We start from the raw sequence: 22,686 nt of genomic DNA on the forward strand, positions 1-22,686 counted from the left end.
ATACATATATGTGTGTATGTGTGTGTGTGTGTGTGTGTGTGTGTACACATACACCAGATCTTCTTTATCCACGCCTCTGTTAATGGACATTTGGGCTCTCTCCATAACTTGGCTATCATGGATAATGCTGCTATAAACATCGGGGTGCATGAACCCCTTCGAATTAGTAGTTTTGGAGTTTTGGGGTAAATACCTAGTAGTGCCAGATCATAGGGCAGTGCTGTTTTTAACTTTTTGAGGCACCTCCATACTGTTCCCCAGAGTGGCTGCGCCCGTTTGCATTCCCACGAGAGAGCTAGAGAGTATTATGCTAAATGAGGTCAGTAAGAGAAAGACAAACACCATATGATTTCACCTGTATGTGGAGTTTAAGAAACAAGCAGCTTAGGGGAGAAAAAGAGAGGCAAACTAATAAACACATTCTTTTTTTTTTTTTTTTAAGATTTTATTTATTTATTTGACAGAGAGAGATCACAAGTAGATGGAGAGGCAGGCAGAGAGAGAGAGAGAGAGAGAGGAGGAAGCAGGCTCCCTGCTGAGCAGAAAGCCCGATGTGGGACTTGATCCCAGGACCCTGAGACCATGACCTGAGCCGAAGGCAACGGCTTTAACCCAATGAGCCACCCAGGCACCCTAATAAACACATTCTTAACTCTAGAGAACAAACTGATGGTCACCAGAGTGGGGGCAGGCAGAGGGGGCGGGTGGGTGAAACGGGATGGGGGTTAAGGGGTGCACTGGTGATGAGCACTGGGTGATGTGTGGAAGTGCTGAACCACTAAATTGTACACCCGAAACCAATATAACACTGTATGTTAACTAACTGGAATTTAAATAAAAACTAAAAAAAAAAAAAAAAAGAAAAAAAAAGATTCCAATATCACTTTTACAGAAGTAGAACAAAAATCCTAAAATACTTTGAAGTTTTCATAGTTAACTTGGATTGTTTAATGCTCTTTTTAAAAAAGATTTTATTTATTTATTTGACAGAGATCACAAGTAGGCAGAGAGGCAGACAGAGAGAGAGAGAGAGAGGAGGAAGCAGGCTCCCTGCTGAGCAGAGAGCCAGATACAGGGCTCAATCCCAGGACCCTGAGATCATGACCCAAGCCAAAGGCAGAGGCTTTAACCCTCTGAGCCACCCAGGCGCCCCTGTGTAATGCTCTTTTGAGATGATGAACTATAATTTACTGCCCGCCCCAGCCCCCAATCATCTTACTGAATCTTGAGGTCCATTTTGATTTGCGGGGGGATTTGACGGTATAGCAATGAACTTGTCGATTCAGCTTTTATTCCTCTGTTGAGGTTACGGTAAAAAAATTAAATTATTTTTATGGTGCTCGATATGTTCCATTAACTTTTAAATTAAGGGTTTTTATTTACTTGGTTTTTAGAATTGGGGGACAGTCTCTAAATTTACTAAATGGAAAATTGAAAATTTTGTGAAGCATCAAAAGGGTGAGCCTTCTCACCCAGGAATAACTTCACAGGTTCTGGTTGGCAGTAGTAGTTGTAGCTGTCATTGCTGAGAAACTCCTTGGTGCTGGGTGCTCTGTAGGTCTTAGTGTCTTCTGGCATCACCAGTATTAATGATTGAATTGGGTACAATGGATCCCAGAACCAGAATAGTATGCTTGAGCGTAAATTAGTGAACTAAAAATAAAATTGGTTTCTTAGCCTTAGGATTTGGTTGATTAAATTGTAGGCCAGGCAACAATTCTTAAACCACAGAGTACCATGACTTCGTTTTTTTCTGGCATTAACCGAACACTGTTATTTACGCTGATGATTCCGTTTGTAAACTAGAGCATGCCCTGCTTGGCTTCTGAGTGCCTGGTAATAATGTGCCTTAATTGTGGGTCAGTGAAGCCAAACTAATTGCTTGTTGGGCTCTTACTACCATTTTAATTTGCTGTATAATGCAGTCTCTACGAGAAACGTACTCTGTATTGTCATCTGAGTAAAACGTATTAAAATCATCTTGCAAACAACAGAATGCCTGATACTTTGTCCATAATCTTGCAAATTAAAAAAAAATAAAATTGAATGGCATTACAGAGTTGTAATTTACACGTCCTCCTTTTAAGAGCTTCTGTAGCTTTTTCTTTGGAGGGTATACAAAAAGTGACTGATGTATGTTTTATATTAGTGCAATAGCTTTCTTTACCAAACATTGTTTTGTTTTGTGCTTCTAATATGTTTTAAACGACAGTAATAGCATGAGCTTCTGAGATGGTCAGTCACTTATTTCAGACTGTGTAATTCACCCAATGAGATTGGTATTTATCCGGTGACTTTCCACTTCAGTTAAAAAAAAAAAAAAGGTGTCTGTGCTATCATTCTCAGCTCACAAAACAGCAATCATAGGGGTTCCCTTTATAATTTGTGGGAACAGTTCAGAAGTCAGAAAGATGGTTAGTATTCTGTAACATTTGTTTTCTCTCTGTCTCCCTTGACTAATGAGCAGACCTGAAGAAGACTTTCTTTTGACTCTGATTACTCATTTCATTCATTAGCTGTTGACTGCCAGGAACTTTTGTAGGTTTTCAGAATACCAAAGATTGGTTGTTTTTTTTTTTTTTTCCTGTTTATAACATTTAGTTCTCTAGAAAAAGATCTTTGTGGAGAATCGTAAGAGCTTTTTCAAATGATTTCAGGAATGGAGTGATATAAATAAGAACCATCAGTAAAGAATTTAATAGATGCCTGTATCAGGTTTTTAATAGAAATTTACCCATCGCCTGTTTTTCTTTCCTTTTTGTAGGCTATTTCTTATGAGAGTCATGGATATCCCCTATCTAAACTTGGAAGGCCCAGACTGTGAGTGAATTTTTATTTTCTCATGGCATCTGCACATTGAAGTGTGTGGTCTGGAAGGGATAACAAGAAAAGTATTACTGAAGAAAGAGCTTCATTCACTTAAAAACAGGCAGTGATTTTGTGGTTGATATGAATAGTATGCTTAAGTTAATGGTACCCTTGGGTCTTGATTAACTCATCTCTTTACTTATATTTTCCAGTTTATGCATGAGTTGAATTTTAAAAGAATATATATCTTCTCTTCATTAGTTCGTTTTCACTCGAACTCTAGATTCATAATTTCCAATAAATATGCATAACAAATTTTGAGATGGCTAGCTCTGTCAGTAACCATAAGTTCTCTAGTTTCTGGCTATTTGCATATATATATGTACGTATATACATATATAATATAATATATATTATATATATATATATATATATATGGTGGGTTTTTGGGTTTTTTTCCTCTCTTTTTCATTGAAAATCTTGGAAGGCCTGTCTGGGAGGTGATTGCTGCTGCTTTGAATTATTTCCTATTTTCTCCTCCTTGCTGTCCCACTCTTTTCCATTACTTTCTTTCTAGCCTTGGTTTATTTGCCTTAAAATCCATGCCAGAGGGGTATAGAAACAGGTGAGCCGTGCCTGTTGGTAACAGCCATCGCCGTGATAAGCGGACCACACAAATGTCTCCCCCCTCCCCCTGAGATCAGACATCTGTTTTGATGCACTCCTCTTGCAACAGTTCTGCAAGCTAAATATCATCGTTTCCGATACATAGCTATGAGTGGCTAGAGCGGTTGGGTCTCTTGCTCTGAGATGCATCGTTCAGTGGCAGGTCTGAGATTAGAACATGAGACTGTGACTCAGGACTGCCCCGCTCCTTAAACTCAGTCCATTGGATTTGGATGGTGCGCTGAATAAACACGTGGACCACTAGAGTAATAGCAGAAAGTTAAGTGTTTCATGAAATGTCTTCAACAAAGCAGCCTTTCTGCCCATCCCCACCTTGAAATAATTTTCATGAGAACTTCATGAGCAAAGATGGTCCATGTAGAATTGTCAGGGTTCAACCCGTTGTGGGTTCTATAAAGTATCAGAGCCCCAGTGGAAGCTAACTCGAAATACATTGAGAGGTTTCGTTTTGTAATCATGAGTCATTCCTAGCAATTCCTCAAGTTAGCTGGGGGATAGTTTCATTAAAGAACCCCTGGTGTATTTTTCACTTTTCACTCTTATCCAAAATTTGTCCCATAGTGCAACCGAAACGGGATCATGTTCTCCATGTGACCTTCCCCAAAGAGTGGAAAACCAGCGACCTTTACCAACTTTTCAGTGCCTTTGGTAAGTAACTCTTAAGTCCTTATGTGGTTTTGGGATTTTGCTATGTTTTTGGTCTGTCCGGGTGGCGATAGGTATACTGAATGACAGCTTCACCTTGGATGAATGAATATTACTGTGCAAGGATTTAGTTTCACTCCTGGAATGTTTCAGGGTTTGGTATGTTGGTATCTTTGTACTAACATGATGTGAAGAACTTTCGACAGCACCCCACACTGGAGTGCTGTTATTACTCCACGGAAACCAGGATACTAGTACTATGACTGCCCTTACTGCCGACCATGGAAAATAGACCTAGGCTGAGGATAAATCGTTTTTAAGATAAAATTCGGAGAGATGATTTTTTTCATAAGGGCAGGCGGTCACTGCTTGACATTGACTAGTCCAAGTAGAGGAACGCAGATGTTTGAGAGGACCAAGAGATGAGTTATGTATGCGGTAGGGCAGTTCTTCTAATTCCTTTTTATCAGGTCAGGTGATAGGTTGAGATGAACCATCTTCTGATTAGCGTTTATAAAGTCTTTCAGACTATAAGTCTTCAGCAGTGCCTGTTTATTTTAACAAATGAAGTACTCAAGCTGTTCTCTTTAGAAATTCTTGGAGAAAGTAAAGGCAGCACAAACAGCCAATAATAAGACTATTTAGTAAATGTTTATGGGCCGCCTCAACAGGCTAGTATGTAGCCATTTAAAAAATATTTGAAGAGTTTATTAAAAGATGGTAAAGTGTTTTTGTTTTAACATTTAGTGTAAAAAGCAGAAACAAAGTAGAGTTCTGTATAACTGATTTTTTTTTTTAACTCTTTGTATAGAAATCAGACTGAAAGGAAGCCTCATGCTATTATCACTGATTGTTTTAGATAGGTTTTTTTTTTTCTTCCTCTCTATGCTTTTTTGTATTTTTATTTTTTAGGGAGGGAGGGAAAGAGAGACAGAGAGAGAAAGAAAGAGGAGGGGAGGGGCAGCGGGAGAGGAAGAGCCTATTAAGGAGACTTTGTGTCCAGCTCAGAGCCTGGCGAAGGGCTCAATCTCATGGCCCTGAGATAATGACCTGAGCCGAAATCAAGAACTTAACCCACTGAGCTATCCAGGTGCCCCAACTTTTCTGTATTTTCTAAAATAAGCATATATTTATTAGCTTTCATAAGTAAAACACTTTACAGACAATTTTTAGAAAAGTAAGTGAGGGGCGCCTGGGTGGCTCAGTGGGTTAAGCCGCTGCCTTCGGCTCAGGTCATGATCCCAAGGTCCTGGGATCGAGTCCCGCATCGGGCTCTCTGCTCAGCAGGGAGCCTGCTTCCTCCTCTCTCTCTCTCTGCCTGCCTCTCTGCCTACTTGTGATCTCTCTCTGTCGAATAAATAAATAAAATCTTTAAAAAAAAAAAAGAAAAGTAAGTGAAAGCGGGTATGTTTCAGGAAAGTTATCCTGGTCTTTGCAGACAGTCTCAACAACTTTTGAAATTCTAGTCCTGCTTTTTAATTTAAATACAGATCTAGAGATGCAGTTGAATTTCACAGCTCATTTCTTTTGAGAGCTTTTGATGTTGTTGCTGTTTTTTTTCTCATTTTGTATTATTAAGTTCTTACCCTTATGTAGTCAGCCTTTAATTGGCTAAATTAAGTAGGATGCTCTGAATAGAATTTTGTTTTCATTTTAATTAAAAAGAATCAGTTGTATGATATCAGACAAGTAGCCTCTCTGTTCCTTTGTGTCCTCATTGGTGACAATGACGATGATGATGGCAATAAGCATTTCATGAGGATTAAATGAGCTGATTCATGAAGGCATTTAGAATAGTATGTGGCACATAGTAACTATTTAGGGCACATTCACTGTTACTATATATCTAAAACACACAAGGTAGAGGAGTGACTTTTGTAATGGAGAAAGTCATTATGGCACCTTGCTGTGCAGCAGGAATTGAGTTATTATCCTGTGACAATGAGACAGCAGTTTGTAAGCATTCGTAGCCTTGGAAATCTTTTTAGGAATTGAAACATTTTTTCACTAATAAATTCCATTGATGTTTACCCATTTTTTTTTTAAAGATTTTATTTAGTTATTTGACAGACAAAGATCACAAGTAGGCAGAGAACTAGGCAGAGAGGAGGAAACAGAAGCAGGCTCCCCGCCGAGCAGAGCAGGCTCCCCCAACAGGGGGCTCGGTCCCAGGACCTCAAGATCATGACCGGAGCCGAAGGCAGAGGCTTTAACCCACTGAGCCACCCAGGCGCCCCTGTTTACCCATTTTTAATAATGCCAGTCTTCCCGTGTTTTTTCAAGAAGAGCAGTAGTCAAACAATTAGGCGTCTGCTTTCCCTTTGGTTTTCTGCCCCACCACCCACTCCTTCCCATGCTCTGTTCTGTTCTGTCTGCAGCTTGTTAGCCTTGCTTGAGGATTTGTCCCTTCATGTGAAAATCGTTCTGTTTCACTAGACTGCTTTCTGCCCTTCTCAGTGGCTTTTCTGTTTCAGCCCATCTTAGTTTTCTCTCTTTGCTGCCTTCTTTTCCTTTGTCCTCTTCTGCTGCCTATTTTCCTCACCTGGCCTTGACATCAGTGTGGAATTTTTCGTACTTTTTGCTACATTGATTCCTTTTATGTTTCTCGTTCATGATTTTAAGAGTTTGTGTCTCTAAAAATTTAGAAAGATGTGTTTTTAGAAGATTTATCTATTTATTTGAGCGAGAGAGCATGAGTGTGCAAACAGGAAGGGGCAGAGGGAGAGAATGTCCAAGCAGACTCCCACTGAGTGCAAAGCCCAGTCATTGTGGGGCTCAGCATGGGGCTCACGACCCATGAGATCAGGGCCTGAACCGAAACCAAGAGTTGGATGCTTAACTGACTGAGCCACCCAAGCACCCCTGTTGTGATCTTGATAGGAAAGAAATTGCCAGCTCTGGCACGAGATTGGGCTGAAATATCAAGTGCCCCAGGATTTAATCCAGAAGGATCTTTCTTTTATTTTTAAAACACATTTTTAAAGCTTCTTTAAAGCTTTATGCTTAATGCTGAGATTTTGATCAAATTTTAAACCAGCACCTCATCTCTGTTTAAATTTGACACATATTCTGAAATATATCAGATGTGCAGATGAAGTCTGATAGTGATATACTTGGTCAGATGTTCCCTTTATTTTTATTTCAACACTGCAGGTAACATTCAGATATCCTGGATCGATGACACATCAGCCTTTGTTTCTCTCAGCCAGCCCGAACAAGTACAGATTGGTAAGTGCTTTGGACATTTGCTTTGTGTATTAATTAAAGTGGGAGCTCGCCCTTTTATACTGTGAGTTCGCTCAGCTGATTCACAGGCATTGCTGCCTGCTGTCTTTAGAGCTGTCTCTAAAATAAAGGAGAAAATTAGTGAGTATCATGTGTAGGTGAGGAAAAAAGACAAATTTATTAATTCATTAGATACACTATGTAATATGTTTCTTCACTTACCTCTTTTCTGTTCCCATCTCATTGCACTCAAGTTGCAGGTTTGCTTTGAGAATTAGAAATAGCAAATTGAGGGGCACCTGGGTGGCTCCGTGGGTTAAAGCCTTTGCCTTCAGCTCAGGTCATGATCCCGGGGTCCTGGGATCAAGCCCCAAGTTGGGCTCTCTGCTCAGCGGGGAGCCTGCTTCCTCCTCTCTCTCTCCTGCCTCTCTGCCTACTTGTGATCTCTGTCTGTCAAATAAATAAATAAAAATCTTTAAAAAAACAAAAAAAGGAAAGAAAGAAATAGCAAATTGAGAGGAATGGGGAACACCAGAAGGTGATACCTGTATCCACCGTTCACTCATCTCCACGCTTCTCCCATTTACTTAGAAGTTTGTGGGGTCTATTCATTTCATTACACTTATATCGAATACTTGTTTTACAAATAAATAAACTGGGATATGTTATTTGCTTTTAAAATAGGATGGTAAAGGGATGCCTGGGTGGCTCAGTCGGTTAAGCGGCTACCTTCAGCTCAGGTCATGATCCCAGTGTCCTGGGATCGAGTCCCACATCGGGCTCCTTGCTCCGCGGGGAGCCTGCTTCTCCTTCTGCCTCTGCCTGCTACTCTGCCTGCTTGTGCTCTCTTTCTCTCTCACTCTAACTAATAAATAAATAAGAGCTTTAAAAAAAATAAATAGGATGGTAGAAAGATGGAGCACCACATGTCTTACTGGACCCTGCGTACTTTTGTCATTAACCATCTCAAAATGTTCTATTTCCTTAAGTTGAAAAGTTACTGAATAAAATATGTGATGTTCAGCCACTTATTCAAATAGATTTCAAGTTTCTCTGGTACTTAATAGTGTAGGAGGGATAACATTGTAAAGTGATATGTCTAATTTTTTTAAAGATTTTATTCATTTATTTGTGAGCGAGCAAGATAGCATGAGTGAGGGGGGAGGGGCACAAGGAGAGGGAGAAGCAGACTCCCCACTGGCCAGCGAGCCCAACACAGGGCTCGAGCCCAGTTTCAGGTCATGGAACCATGACCTGAGCCATTGGCAGATGCTTAACCGACTGAGGCACCCAGGAGCCCCTTAATTTTTTTCTTTTTATTATTATTATTAGTATCACATACTAAATCTTTTTATTATGTATTATCTTTTTATTAGTAGTAGTAGTATAACATACTAAAATTATGTAATTCTGAGAATGTAACTATATGAGTAATTATATATGAAAGCTTCCACATATATACACATTCAGATCAGAGTATTTTGGTGTTTGTTCTTAATTCTGTGACCATTGCAGGAATATAGGCTGTGTTGTGATGAAAAGCTTAAGCTCTGGAATCATGCTGCTATACTACATAGTTGTGTGACCTTGGGCAGGTTATTTAACCTAGAGATGCTTCTGCTTATCTCTGAAACTGAGGATGATAGTACTTACTGGGATTATTATTAGAATTACATGAGATTATATATATATATAATCTAGTCTAGTTTGGTCTAGTTTGAACTTTTATGATGGTTACTTAATAGTGGATTTCAGCGTGAGATATACTTTGGGGAGGACATGACACCAAGAATTGGTGTTACGTGAGTGATGTCTCTAGTTAAATGTTTCATTATCTGCTTATTTCTCTGATCCACTCCCCTACGATCCTTGGAAAGACCGATGAGATGGCACCCAGAGGGACTGATTATTACAGAGCCAACAATAACTTCAGGGAGGGGCAAGGGACTCTGCGACCAAGAGCTCGGCAAGAGGCCCTGTGGCCAGCCGCAAGGGCACAGAACTGGAACTCCTGGCTGGAGGTCCAGTCCCACCTCCTCCACTCAGCCTCACCCTTTGGCCTTCCTGCTGGTCACACGTGGGTGGCATTGAAACTCTGCCTTGGGTTGGAAGGAGATGGCATGGGCCTGGAAGCCAGACTGCCCCGGGGCCTAAGCTCGCCTCCACCACCTGCCCACCGTGTGCCTTCTGACAGATTACGTAAACTATCCAAGCCACAGGCTTCTGGCTGAGAGGTGGAGGCGGTGATGGTTACTTTGTGAAATGCAGTCGCAAACGTTAAGTGCCCAGCAGGGAGCTGGCCCTTCACAAGCAGGGGCTTGACAAATGCTAGGGCCTCCAAGCTCCTGTACAAATGAGAGTGTGTAAAAGTGCTTGGAAACCTGTACGACCCTAGCTGGTGGTGCCTGCTTGCATGTCCGAGTATAATTCTGTGTTGATGTGTGTGGGGGTCATTGCTTCTTTTCATGTTGCTGCCAGACCACATTCACTGTCCTGTGACGATAGCTCCCTCACTTGGAACCGAAAGGCTCCTTACCCGTAGTTTCCAGCTCAGTGTCTCACTCCGTGACACCTGAAATCCGGGAGCTGCGCTGCAGAATCACGTTGCCACAGGGGCCCTGCCGTGTGATTGTTGGCCTGCATGTGACATTCCCCTGAAGGCGTGATTGAGTCCATCATATTCCCCCCTGACTCCTTCTCTAGTGCGGGGAAGGCAGCCTGGCTGGAGTGGGTAGCATGGCAAAGAGGCTGGGATGAAATCGTGACCTTTCTACCTTTTTCCTCCGAGATGAAATAGATGACTCTTGTCTCCCGATACGATACATGCAGCATTACTGGTCAAGTCTGAGTTTCCGCCGTCATCGCTTACACAAAAGTCACTTTTTTTTTTTGGAGAGCGAGAGCGTATACCTCTGGGGGTGGGTGGAGTGGAGGGGCAGAAGGAGAGGGAGAAGCAGACTCCCCGCTGAGCCCCGGCTCATGACCTGAGCCAAAGGCAGATGCTTAACCGACGGAGCCACCCAGGCACCCCCAAAAGACAACTGTGTGTATAAATCCCTGGCCATTTGTGCGTGCTGTGCCTGTGACCCTACTTCTCTTTGCCTTATGCCACCTTAGATTTCTGCCCTCCTCTTCCCTCAGAGCTGGGCGCCGTCCCACTTCCCTCCCCATCTCAGCTTACACACTCATTTCTCTGGTTGTGCCCCCCCCCCCCACTAGTTCCCTGTGCAGGGGATTGGGTCCCATTTTCTTTGCTGTCCTGACGTCCTTTGCCGACACACCCTGTTTGCCTCTCTTCCCTGGTAGACTGTAAACTCTCTGAGAGCAGGGGCCAGACGTCTAGCTCACGGGTGTGTTCTCAGTGCTCCGAGTAGCGGCTGACACGAGCGAGGACGGTAAATGTTCACTGAAATGAGTAAGTCATAGTCAAGGTTGTTAGGACTTAGAAACGCCTTCATGTATAGGATGAATATATCTGATGTCTTTGGTCTTTTGCCGTGATTTCTAAAATTTTGCAGATGTTTCATTGAAAGACAGTGGAAAATCTGTTTTTTTTTTTTTTTTTTTTAAAGATTTTATTTATTTATTTGACAGACAGAGATCACAAGTAGGCAGAGAGGCAGGCAGAGAGGGGCGGGGGAAGCAGGCTTCCCGCGGAGGAGGGAGCTCGACTCGGGGCTCGATCCCAGGACCCTGAGATCATGACCCGAGCCGAAGGCAGCACCCCAAACCACTGAGCCACTCAGGCGCCCCGGAAAATCTGTTTTTGATAGTGGTAATTCTAATGATGAGAGAGACCCTGCATATCTAAAGTGCTACAAACCTTATTAATGTTCTCTTAAACAAATTACTTATTCATTTCAGTGGAAACGAAGGGCCTGTTAGATCAATAATGTAACACTGGAAAAATCATTAAGTGCCTATTTATATAGGAGCTTGTAATGGCTTCTTTGGCGCTGTTACAGACTAATTTTTGATTTACATGTAAGTACCTGACACCTGTCTTTGTCTTTTGATAGTACTAAGTTTAATCAAGATTTTTTAAAAACCACTTTCAGAATCTTGAATAGGAAAGTTCTCTTTTTCTAGGGAACCTTGCTATACTATTAAAACCCTTCTCTGAAACTGATCATACAGTTTATGTTAAGTTAAATTTAAATAAAAAATTTAATTTAAAATAAAACTTCTGCTTAGTGCCATTTGGTTTGCTGGTTTCTTTGTTTGCCAAGGCTGAGGCGAGAGCTCCTGTGGCCTTGGGGTGTTCAGATGGTGATAGCCCATACCAGCCATGCATTCAGCATTGTTCCCTTGTAACCTTTCAGATAAGATAGTACATGACCATGGAGAACATCACCTAGTCTCACTGTTTGAGAATTTTCCTCAAAGTAGCGAAGTAAGAATCACCTTTTTTTTTTTTTAAGATTTTATTTATTTATTTGACAGAGAGAGAGATCACAAGTAGGCAGAGGTGGGCAGAAAGGGGGAAAGCAGGCTTCCCGCTGAGCAGAGAGCCTGATGTGGGGCTCGATCCCCGGACCCCAAGATCATGACCTGAGAAGAAGGCAGAGGCTTAATCCACTGAACCACCCAGGCGCCCCAGCCTTTTTTTTTTTTTTTTTAAGATTTGATTTATTTATTAGAGGGGGGGAAAAAAGCAATTAGGGGGCATGGGCAGAGGAAAAGGGAGAAGCAGACTTCCCGCTGAGCAGGGAGCCCAATGTGGGGCTCGCTCCCGGGACCCCAGGATCACGACCTGAGCCAAAGGCAGACACTTAACTAGCTGACTCACCCAGGTGTCCAAGAAATCATCTCTAAGGGTCACATCTGCATAGCTCCTTCATTTTTAAGATTTGTATTCCTAACTTAGCTTTATTAAATAGGAGAGGGGCCCCAGCAATATTTTTTAGAAGTCAGAGGACCTTCTAGTCATACTCTCAATGTTTAGTCATTGAGTGTTTTAGAGTGTCCTAAATGTATTAGAAATTTTCATATGAATAGCTCGAGAAAAATAACCTTTTCATTTCTTTTGAAAGCTGGAAATTGCAGCATACTACCAGAGTTTTAAAAAAGCAGAGATTGATAGAGGCACTTCAGAAGAGGTAGAAACCTGACAATTATTTTGTAAAGGCAGCACAAATTCAGGTAGTTGTAGAAATTCCCAATAATGCTGCCTGAGGAACCTGTTCAGGACGATGTGTGGGCACGGAGGGAGCGACGTGCTTCACTTCAGTCTAGGGTACGGTGCTGTGCTTGTGTTTATATTAAATTGTACTTTTAGAAGCACAGCTTTTATTCGTGCTGAACAGATGAGTATTAAGTTGTGGTTATGACTCAAGGCGATTGTTCAGCGCTGTTTTGTTAAAAGTGCTTACAACTTTAAACTTTATCTGTGCATTTTTCCGTTTGATGTCTGCAGAATTTGTAGTGATAACTGCTTACTTCACATGTGATACTGGTGATTTGTGTTCTCATTTTTCCTTCATCACAGTAGTTGGGAGTTACTGATATTTTAAATTTAATTTTATTTATTTATTTATATGAGAAAGAGAGAGAGCCCACCCGTGAGCATCCACAAATGGGGGAGGGACAGGGGGGAGGGAGAACCAGACTCCCTGCTGAGCAGGGAGCCCGCTGTGGGGGGTCGATCCCAGGACCCCAGGATCATGATCTGAGCTGAAGGCGGGCGCTTTACCAACTGAGCCACCCAGGCGCCCCTGTGGGTTACTGATTTTGATGGTCTTTGCAAAGAACCAGCTTTTGGTTTGGTTCATTTTCTGTATTGTTTGTTTTTGTTCATTTATTGGGTTTCCATTTTTTTTTCTTTTTCCCTTTCTTTTTTTGAAAAACGTTTATTTATTTTAGCAAGAAAGTCTCTTATGAGCATAGGGAATGGGAGAGAGAATCTCCGGCAGACTTTACAGTGAGCCTGGAGCCCGATACAGGCGGGATTTCACAACCCTGAGATCCTGACCTGAGCCGAAACCAAGAGTCGGCTGTTGAACTCACTGCGCCATCCAGGCATCGCCCCCCCACCCCGCCTTTTTTTAAGTTTATTTAACTCTGTACCCAACGTGGAGCCCAAACTCACAACCCCAAAATGAAAAGGTACACAGTGTACTTCTCCAGCTGAGCCAGTCATGCACACCCCCCTTCCTTCCTTTTATTTGCTTTGGGTTTACTTCGCCTTTCTTCTTCCCACTTCTAGAGGTAGAACCATCCGTGATTGATTTTTAAAATTTTTTCCAGGGGTGCCCGAGTGACTCAGTTGGCTAAGAGTCCTGCTCTTGATGATCTGCGCTCAGTTCTTGATCTCACAGTCGTGAGTTCAAGCCCCATGTGGGGTTCCACACTTAGCATGGAGTCAGCTTAAAAAAAAAAATTCTTTGTAGAATTTTTTTATCCTGGGCCTTCTAGAGATTGCCCCTGGGTCAGTACAGCTTAGCACTCAGTCTCTGATTGGTCAAGTGTGTACTTAAACACCTTGAGCCCATGAAGCTTCCACCTCTTTCCAGCTGGGAAGACATTCAGCATTCTAACAGTTGGCAAGTCTTCCCCATTTCTTTTTCTTTTTTTTTTTTTTTTAAAGATTTTATTTGACAGAGAGAGATCACAAGTAGATGGAGAGGCAGGCAGAGAGAAAGAGAGAGAGAGAGAGGGAAGCAGACTCCCTGCTGAGCAGAGAGCCCGATGCGGGACTCGATCCCAGGACCCTGAGATCATGACCTGAGCCGAAGGCAGAGGCTTAACCCACTGAGCCACCCAGGGGCCCCAAGTCTTCCCCATTTCTTACTTTCAGTTGTACCTTCTCGTCTCTGGTGCACCAGCACTCCCGGCCAACTAGTGTTCTGGATGTAGCCAGGACTCTTCCTACTCATTGATTTTCACCTTTTTTTTTTTTGTTTCTCATACAAACATTTAAAGCTGCAAATTATTCTTTAAGCACTGCTGTAGGTGCATCCCACAAATTACATGTTGTAATTCCATTATTGCTAAGTTAGATACCCAGGCACCCCTGGCCTTTTTGTGTTTTTTGTTTCCGCCTCCTTTTCTTTCCTAGTACTGTCAATTTACCTCTGTGTGTGTGTGTGTGTGTGTGTGTGTGTATGGTGATTATTTACATGCTTTTGTCATTTTAAAGCTCGTTCTTTGTTCCGTCTGTTTTTGTTCATTTTTCTCTCTCCTGTCCTCTTTTGGATTATTTGAAATTTTTAAAGAATCCCATTTTAATTTCTCTCTTGCCTTTTTAATGCCATCTCCTTGCAATATTTTTTAGTGGTTGCTTTAGAAATTTTAACAACCGTCTGTAACTTTTCACAGTCTACTTAGAGTTCATATTATACCACTTGACATACAATGGGGAAACCTAGGATGCATATAAGGCCATTTATTCCGATCCCCATTGGTTTTCATGCTGTATTGGCATATATGTAATATGTGCATACCTGATAAATCCTACGAAGTGGTGTTATAATTTTGTTCTAAACAGTCCTGTGTATTTTAGGAGATTAAAAGGCTGAATTCTTTTCTCCTTACCCTGACATTTTTCATTTTAGGTATTGTCTTCATTCATTCCTGAAGACCCAAGTTTCTTTTGAGTATCATCTCACTTCAGCCTACAGAGCTTCCATCAGTATTTATTACAGTGCTGGAGTAGTGGCAGGCTGATTGTCTTAGTTGTCCTTTATCTGAAATATGTCTTTATTTTGCCGTCATCCATGTAGGATGTTTTAGCTGGCTAAATAGAATTCTGGATTTCTCTCTTAGCATTTTAAATATGTTCCTCTATCTTCTGGTCTCCATGGTTTCTCATGAGAAGTCTACAGTCATTTGCCTCCTTGTTGCCATAGAGAAATGTGGGTATTCAAGATTTTTCTCTTTGTCGTTGGATCATTGGTTTTCAGCAATTCCACTATGATGGACTTTGGCATGGCTTTCTTTGTAATTGTCCTCTTGGGGTTGACAGAACTTCTTGAATCTGTACATTTAATTTAAAAATTTTTTTTAAAGATTTTATATATATTTTTTAAAGTAATCTCTTCACCCATCATGGGGTTCAAATTCACAACCAAGATCAAAAGTCAGATGTTCTATGGACTGAGCTGTTTTCACATTTCATGCCAGGCACCTCTTGAATCTGTAAATTTATGTCTTTCACCAGATTAGAAAGTTTTGAGACATTACTCAAATATATTTTTCCTGTCCTGTATTCTCTTGCCTCTTGTCCTGGGGGCTCCAGTTACCTATATGTAGGAGATCTTTTTTCTTTCTTTTTTTGAAAATAAAGATTTTATTTATTTATTTGTTTTTTACCTCAGTGAACATAGTTAGAATCGCCTGTTTAAAGTCTTTGTCTAATAATTCCCACATCTGCATTACCAAGGTGTTGGCACCTGTTGATCACTTTTGTCTTGAGACTGCGTCCTGTTCTCTTGGCTCTTCATGTGTCAAATAACTTGGGGTTGTTTCCTGGACGTTGTGAATGTTCTTTTGTGGACACCCTGCAATCACTTCTATTCCCGCAGAAGAGTGTTAGTATTTTTGTTTAAGTTTTAGCAAGCATTTAACTTACTTAAACTCAGACTGCAAACTCTTGCATGTCTGCAGTGGGAGGGGACTCAGATCAGAGCTCAGACTGCTTTTGGTCTGCCATGGGCACGGTTAAGTAAAGGGTCACCCAGACACATGGGCTGAGTCTATGCACCAAATTCAGAGTTGCCATTTTCTGGTTTCTTCTGTCCTAGGATTCCTTTCCCACTCTATTGCCACTGGTTGCCTCATGCTTCTGGTTCCTTCTACCAGAAAGACATAGGACTTTTACAGTTGTTGCCCCATGCCCCTGTCACTTCAGTTTCCCCTTAGGGCATAGTCACACAAAAAGACCCTAGGAAATTTACTTCATGTCAGCTTGCTTCCTCCAGTTTTTTTTTTTTTTTTTTTACTTATTTATTTGACAGATGACAAGTAGGCAGAGAGATAGACGGGGGCAGGGGGTGGGCAGACTCCCTGCTGAGCAGAGAGCCTGAAGCGGGGCTTGATCCCAGGACCCCAAGATCATGACCCGAGCTGAAGACAGGTTTAACCCACTGAGCCACCCAGGTACCCCAGCTTCCTCCAATTTTTAACTCCTTTGCAAAATATACCTGTTTCTGTCCATATTTCAGAGTCCTCAGATACTTGTTTTTGTTTTCATTTTTGCACCCCCCCCCCCGAGATTATAGTTATTATCAACAGAAAAGTTGACCTGTTAGCTTATCTTTCCAATCCTGGAGGCAGAACAGCTTTACCTGTGCTTTCCAGTTGTGGCTCTTACAGTATCTGCTTTTGATGTAACACTTCTGCCATATTATAGCATGCTTAAACTACCTCTTTCTGTTCATTAAATAACATTTTAAGAAAATATCATGTTAATGCATTAAAAACCAAACCAAACCATGTGACTTACCTCTTTTAGCCAATTAAAATTGACTTCAGTTTCAGTTCCTTTTGGGTAGGCATACATAGCAATAGACAAAATCCAGACCAAGCATTTGATATCTTTGTTTCTATTTGTGGTCTTTTTCATAGTTGGCTAGTGCATTACTGTATATTTATCTTTGTCAAAGAGGAAATGTACAAAACACTCGAGAAAGAACCAAAAATGAATGTTTTTTTCTTTTCATGTTTATTTTCCTAATCTTAAACCTTGCATAGTGTTGGTTTACAAAAATTACCTTGATTATAAATATAGCAATGGATAAATGAGTTCAACTGTGACAGGACTTTATAAGGGTTCTATGAAATAAGCTTGTTTTAGAGGAAGGGGCTGATAACTTACTTGTGTGTTTAAATGATACAGGATTTTCATGCCATAAGTGCTGCATCCTGGAAACAATGTATTTGTTCTTATATACACAAGGTTTTTATAGTAGTGGCTTATTGATAAGGAAAATAATTATTAATGAAACATGTAAATGTCTGTGTTTTGTGTATGTATCTTTTGATGAAAACTTAAAGCAGCTGACTTTTTTCTTTTTTTTTTTTAAACTCCTCTAAGTCACTTAATCCACAAAAAGCACTGTGGAAAATTTTAACAGTATTAAGAGCCTTCTTGTTTTCCTAATTCCCCTGTGTGTTTTATCTTGAGAATTAGCAGTGTTACACATCTGTCCTATGAAATCTGTATCAGGCAGATTTTTTTGAGAATAACAATAACTTGGACTCCCCCTAATTAGTGTTCTTTAGAGCATGAGCTGGTATGAGAATGGGGCAGAAAGCTTCCTGACTTCAGATACGGCTTCCCATGTTCTTAATGTAATTACCACCGCTAAAGCAGCAGTGACAAAATGAGTTCTGTGGCAGTGAGAACCTAGCCAGGAAAAAGAAATGGAGGTTCAGTTGGTTAAGCCTCTGCCTTCAGCTCAGGTCTAGATCTCAGGGTCCTGGGATCAAGTCCTGCATCTGGCTCTCTGCTCAGCAGGAAGTCTGCCCCCCCCCACCCCCCTGTTTGCCTGCCTCTTTGCCTACTTGTGATCTCTCTCTCTGTCACATAAGTAAATAAAATCTTAAAAAAGAAAAAGAAATGGCGTGTTTGTGCTCTGGAGGCTGACCTTTTGTGTTCCGTTAATTTGTTTCTGGTCCAGGGCGTTGGGTTTGATGTTTGTGTTCTATAGGCTGTGTTTTCTGGATCTAAGAATGTCAGCTTTGTGTTGCACTGTCAGAATATTCAGCAGATCTGTCATATTTAATTGTTGTATCATTCATAGCAAACTGCTCATGTTCTGTTCTCCTGCCCCCAGATTTAGACTAAATCAAGTTCATTATTGAAAATGTGATACTTGAAAATATGAAGAAAACAATTCAATCATGGTCTCACAACCTAGACATCAATATTAGTAGTATTTTGACTCATATTTCTTTTTTATTTGTTTTATTTTGTAGAGATAAGTATTTTCATGACTTTTTTTTTAAAGATTGTATTTGTTTATTTGACAGAGAGATCACAGGTAGGTAGAGAGGCAGGCGGGGGGCCGGTGAGGGAAGCAGCCCCCCCCCCCCAGCTGAGCAGGGAGCCAGATGCGGGGCTTGATCCCAGGACCCCGAGATCATGACCCGAGCTGAATGCAAAGACTCAACCCACTGAGCCACCCATGACTTTTTAATATCAGTTGGAATCTGACTTCAGATGCATTTTTGGATATGATTTTTTAGTTAATATTAGGTCATGAGCATTTCTCGTGCTGTCACACGGTTTTCTGGGAGAGTTTTCTTTTAATGGATGCATTGCATTTATATCCGTTTGGGATGACAAGAGTTTATTATTTCAAATTCTTTTTTTTTTTTACATTTTAAAAAAAGATTTTATTTATTTGACAGCGAGAGAGTACAAGCAGGAGGGAGGGGAAGAGGGAGAGGGAGAAACAGGCCTCCAGCTGAGCAGGGCACCCCACCCCCCTGCCTCCCCCAACATGGGGCTCCATCCCAGGACCCTGGGATCAACCTGAGCCAACGTCAGACACTTAACTGGTTGAGCCACCCAGGCGCCCTAAATTCCTTAAAGAGCATCTGTGTACCTTACTTAGTCTTTGTATCTTTCATTTAAAAAAAAAAAATTCTGAAGAAGCAAAATCATTAGATTCAAATAATCTTGAAAAAAAAACTAAAAACAACTTATTTTTTTCTTATTAAACAGTGATGATTTATTTTTGTTACTAGAAAAATTTTAAACTACAGAAAACTAAAAATATTATCCCATGCCCCTCTCTTTACTAATGAAGATAATTGCAGTAATATTGGAGGTTTACCTTTCTGTTGTGGTATTTAAGTATATATTTCATCTAAGCTAATGTATACTTTGTATATTGTTTTACGGTTCTTTTAACAGTTCTCTTTGTGGGCATTTAATTTAAGCAGTTTTAGGACTCTTGATTCCGGTTCCAAAATAAGCTTTTATTTATTCTTCTGATTGAGCTTTAGAATCATTTGTTAGCGTCACTCAGAAAGCCCCCTGAGATTTTTCACTGATGTTTTAACAAATTAATTATATTGGCACCTTTACATAGACATACTGAATCTGTATGACCACAAATATATGTGTCTCCATGTGCACTCAGATAATCTTGTGTATCCTGGAATGCAGTGGTAGGTTTGATTGCTGATATTTTCATTGTGTATACTGTTTAGGGTTATGCAGAACACTCTGGAAAGCAAGGACCATTGTGCCTGATTTAGTACCACAGTCGTAGTTCGCTCTCGGTAAATTTTTGGAATGTGGGTGGCAGTGGGAGACTGAAGGCTGACCTGGATCTGCCTGATTGCTTCCAGGCCCCTGATGACTAACTTTTGAGGGCTCAGTGTAAACGTTATGTCTCTGATTCTTATTCTGGAGGCTTCCAGGGCCATTTGATGTCGTTTCTGTCACCGGAAAGAGTGAACTGGCTGATTAAGTAGGTTAGCTGTGTCTGTCTTCACACGCTTGCCTTGTTTCCTCATCCACGATTCTGTGTTTTACAATCTGTTTTTAAGAATGAAATAAATCAGGGTGCCTGGGTGGCTCGGTGGGTTAAAGCCTCTGCCTTCGGCTCAGGTCATGATCCCAGGGTCCTGGGATCGAGCCCTGCATTGGGCTCTGCTCCGCGCGGAGCCTGCTTCCTCCTCTCTCTGCCTGCCTCTCTGCTTACTTGTGATCTCCCTCTGTCAAATAAATAAATAAAAATCTTTAAAAAATAAAAATAAATAAAAATTTTTAAAAAAGAATGAAATAAATCGGGGCGCCTCGGTGGCTCAGCGGGTTAAGCCTATACCTTTGGCTCAGGTCATGATCTCAGGGTCCTGGGATGGAGCCCCGCATTGGACTCTGCTCAGTGGGGAGCCTGCTTCCCCCTCTCTCTCTGCCTGCCTCTCTGCCTACTTGTGAGCTCTGTCTGTCAAATAAACAAATAAAATCTTTAAAAAAAAAAAAAGAAATAAATCTGGTTTGAGCAAATTGGAAGTAGTAGAAGTGAAATGATTTGGGGGTTCTCAGTGGCTAATTAGAAATAATATTTTGTTACTAAAAACATTACCAGTGAATCTCTTGGGGTGGTGGGATTATAGGTAGTTTTAGTTTATTGTGGCCCCCCCATTTATTTAGTTAGTTAGTTAGTTTGTAGAGTGACAGGTATTACCTAGGGGTTAAAGTATTTAAATTTAAGATGAAAACGTTATTACTTGCTTTTTTGTATGTGCAAGAGCAGAGCAAAAGAAAATGTCTTGCCTTTGAAACTTCTTTTATGACTGACTGTGGTTATTTTGCGGTATCTTATCTCTAATCATGAAATTCCTGGAATTCGTTTCTTTGGATTTTCCTTCTTCAACTTCTTGGTTTAAATCTCCTGTTTCTGAAAGGGTGAATTTGAAACAGTTTTGAAACATGCTCTTTAATGATAAGATTTCCAGCGCTGGGTACTTTTGCAACCTGCCCTCTTTTGTCCTGGAAAGAAGCCCAAATATCACTTTAGTAACAGGATGGATGTCACTTTGTTAAGTTTAGCAAAAATGCCAGAAAATGCTAGACCACCGGAGTGTTGGGTAACTTATAATTGATGGTTGTGGTGACCCTAGCACTTCAGATGATGATTTTGCCTGAACTTCTACACCCCACGTCAGTATATCTAGGCATTACTTGGCATTTTTCATGTCGGAGGATTATAAAAAGCAAACATTGCTTAAAATAACTTAGAACAAATCACACTGCCTAACTAGTGGGATTGCCCTTTGTCCTCCCACGTTAATTGGAGAAATGCAGGAAACTGATTTGTTTTCCCGTTGCATCAAATGCCAGGGAGCAAACTGCTGTAGTACTGAGAAAAGGAACCTAGAAAAGACGACACAGTAGAATAAAACTTTGAAACTGGGGTTTTCTTCCCCCTACACAAATCCTGTATTGTTATCATAGAGGTTAATAGAAGGGAAATAAATCATGACAGCATATTATATAGCTTAAAGAAATATGAGCTGCATGTAGGACACCCACTGATTTTAGTAATTGTTAATTCCCGAAGTAAGTTTGTATCTTTGAAGCATGAGCAGGGTCACATTTAGGGGTGCATTTTTGTAATTGTGTTTTACATGGTGTGTAAGCCTTACTGACTTATCACTGTATATTGCTAGGTACCTTTAAGTGTCTGTGTTCAGTGTATTTATAGTAACAACAGAGAAGAGAATAATTATGAAGGGATTTTGCAAGGTTTTTAACAAGATGGTTCTCTTTTGAAATCTGCAGTGTTAAGCTTCGCATAAATATTTGTCTGTCTCCTGCTGAAGAAACCGAAGGACTAAATTTAGATGGGGAATAGAGACAAAATAATAGTCTTTGCACTCAAGGAATTCATGGTCTAACGATGCAGACGGGTATCTGGACAGCACACGCTCGGTGCTGTGATGAGGGAGGGAGAACCCACCCAGACTGGCATGAAGATGCAGAGAAGGGTCAGCCCAGGAGGCTTCCTGGAGGAGGTGATGCCTGTGCTGATCCCAGGAGGTGGCCTGGTGGAGGAAGGCTGAGAAAGCCCTGGTGAAGAGAGGGACCAATAGTACATCCTTTGGTAGGACTGGAGCAGAGGGTCCGTGTGGTTGGGGCGGGGGTGTGTGTGGTTAGACGGTAGAAACACAGAATTTGTGTGTTAAAAAGAGGAGTTTGAATTTCATCCTCTGCATAAACCTTGCTGTAATATTGGTATGGCGGGTTTTTTTTTAATTAAATGACGTTTTCAAAAATAAAATATTACATTTAACTACTTTTCTTTTAGAAGTATGGGGCTTTTGAAAGAATTTCCAGGTATTGAGTGTCAAGATTGTGGACCAAACAAGGAGCAGCCTTTGGAAAGCTGGGTTGTTGTCCGAGTTTCCCCCCTCCCCCAGCCCCGTGGCTCTCTTCCATAGTCGCCCAGTGGCATTATAGCACCAAGGCAAAAATAGATGGACATATTCGAACAACTTCTATTTATTTTTAAAAGTCTAGAAGGTTGGTTTTGCATTTACTCTAGCTCGTAGCCTTCTCTGAGAGACTGGGGCCAAATTGAATTTATCTGGGAACCTGTCACATCTATAAATGCTACATGGAGTAATAAATGGGCCATCGGCTTCCAAGAATTGGTGACAGTGCACTTCAGTTCCTAATTTAGCATTCATGAAAATTATCCCTTGACAAACAAGATCATAAAAAAAGAAATTCTGCTTGACGGACCCATCTTTTGATAAGCAGCTAAACGTGGCTGAAGCGAGTCAAGGTAGGGGGTAAATGACCAGTTGAAAGAATGCAGATGGCAGGTGTTTTCATGTTCAGGGGCCTGAGCCAAATCTTGT

At 41.1% G+C, this 22,686-nt stretch overlaps 1 protein-coding gene across 2 annotated transcripts in view; it reads left to right on the forward strand.

Annotated features, from left to right (window-relative positions):
• Positions 1-22,686, forward strand: part of PARN (poly(A)-specific ribonuclease) — a 158,162-nt gene that overhangs the window by 52,340 nt on the left and 83,136 nt on the right. For both annotated transcript variants that reach the window (XM_059153980.1, XM_059153981.1), the window contains exons 19-21: positions 2,765-2,820; positions 4,057-4,143; positions 7,294-7,368. In XM_059153980.1, coding sequence (XP_059009963.1) covers positions 2,765-2,820; positions 4,057-4,143; positions 7,294-7,368 — 218 coding nt within the window. The remainder of the gene's footprint in view (positions 1-2,764; positions 2,821-4,056; positions 4,144-7,293; positions 7,369-22,686) is intronic.

The sequence above is a fragment of the Mustela lutreola genome, chromosome 17, assembly GCF_030435805.1.
Source record: "Mustela lutreola isolate mMusLut2 chromosome 17, mMusLut2.pri, whole genome shotgun sequence".
Classification (NCBI taxonomy): domain Eukaryota; kingdom Metazoa; phylum Chordata; class Mammalia; order Carnivora; family Mustelidae; genus Mustela; species Mustela lutreola.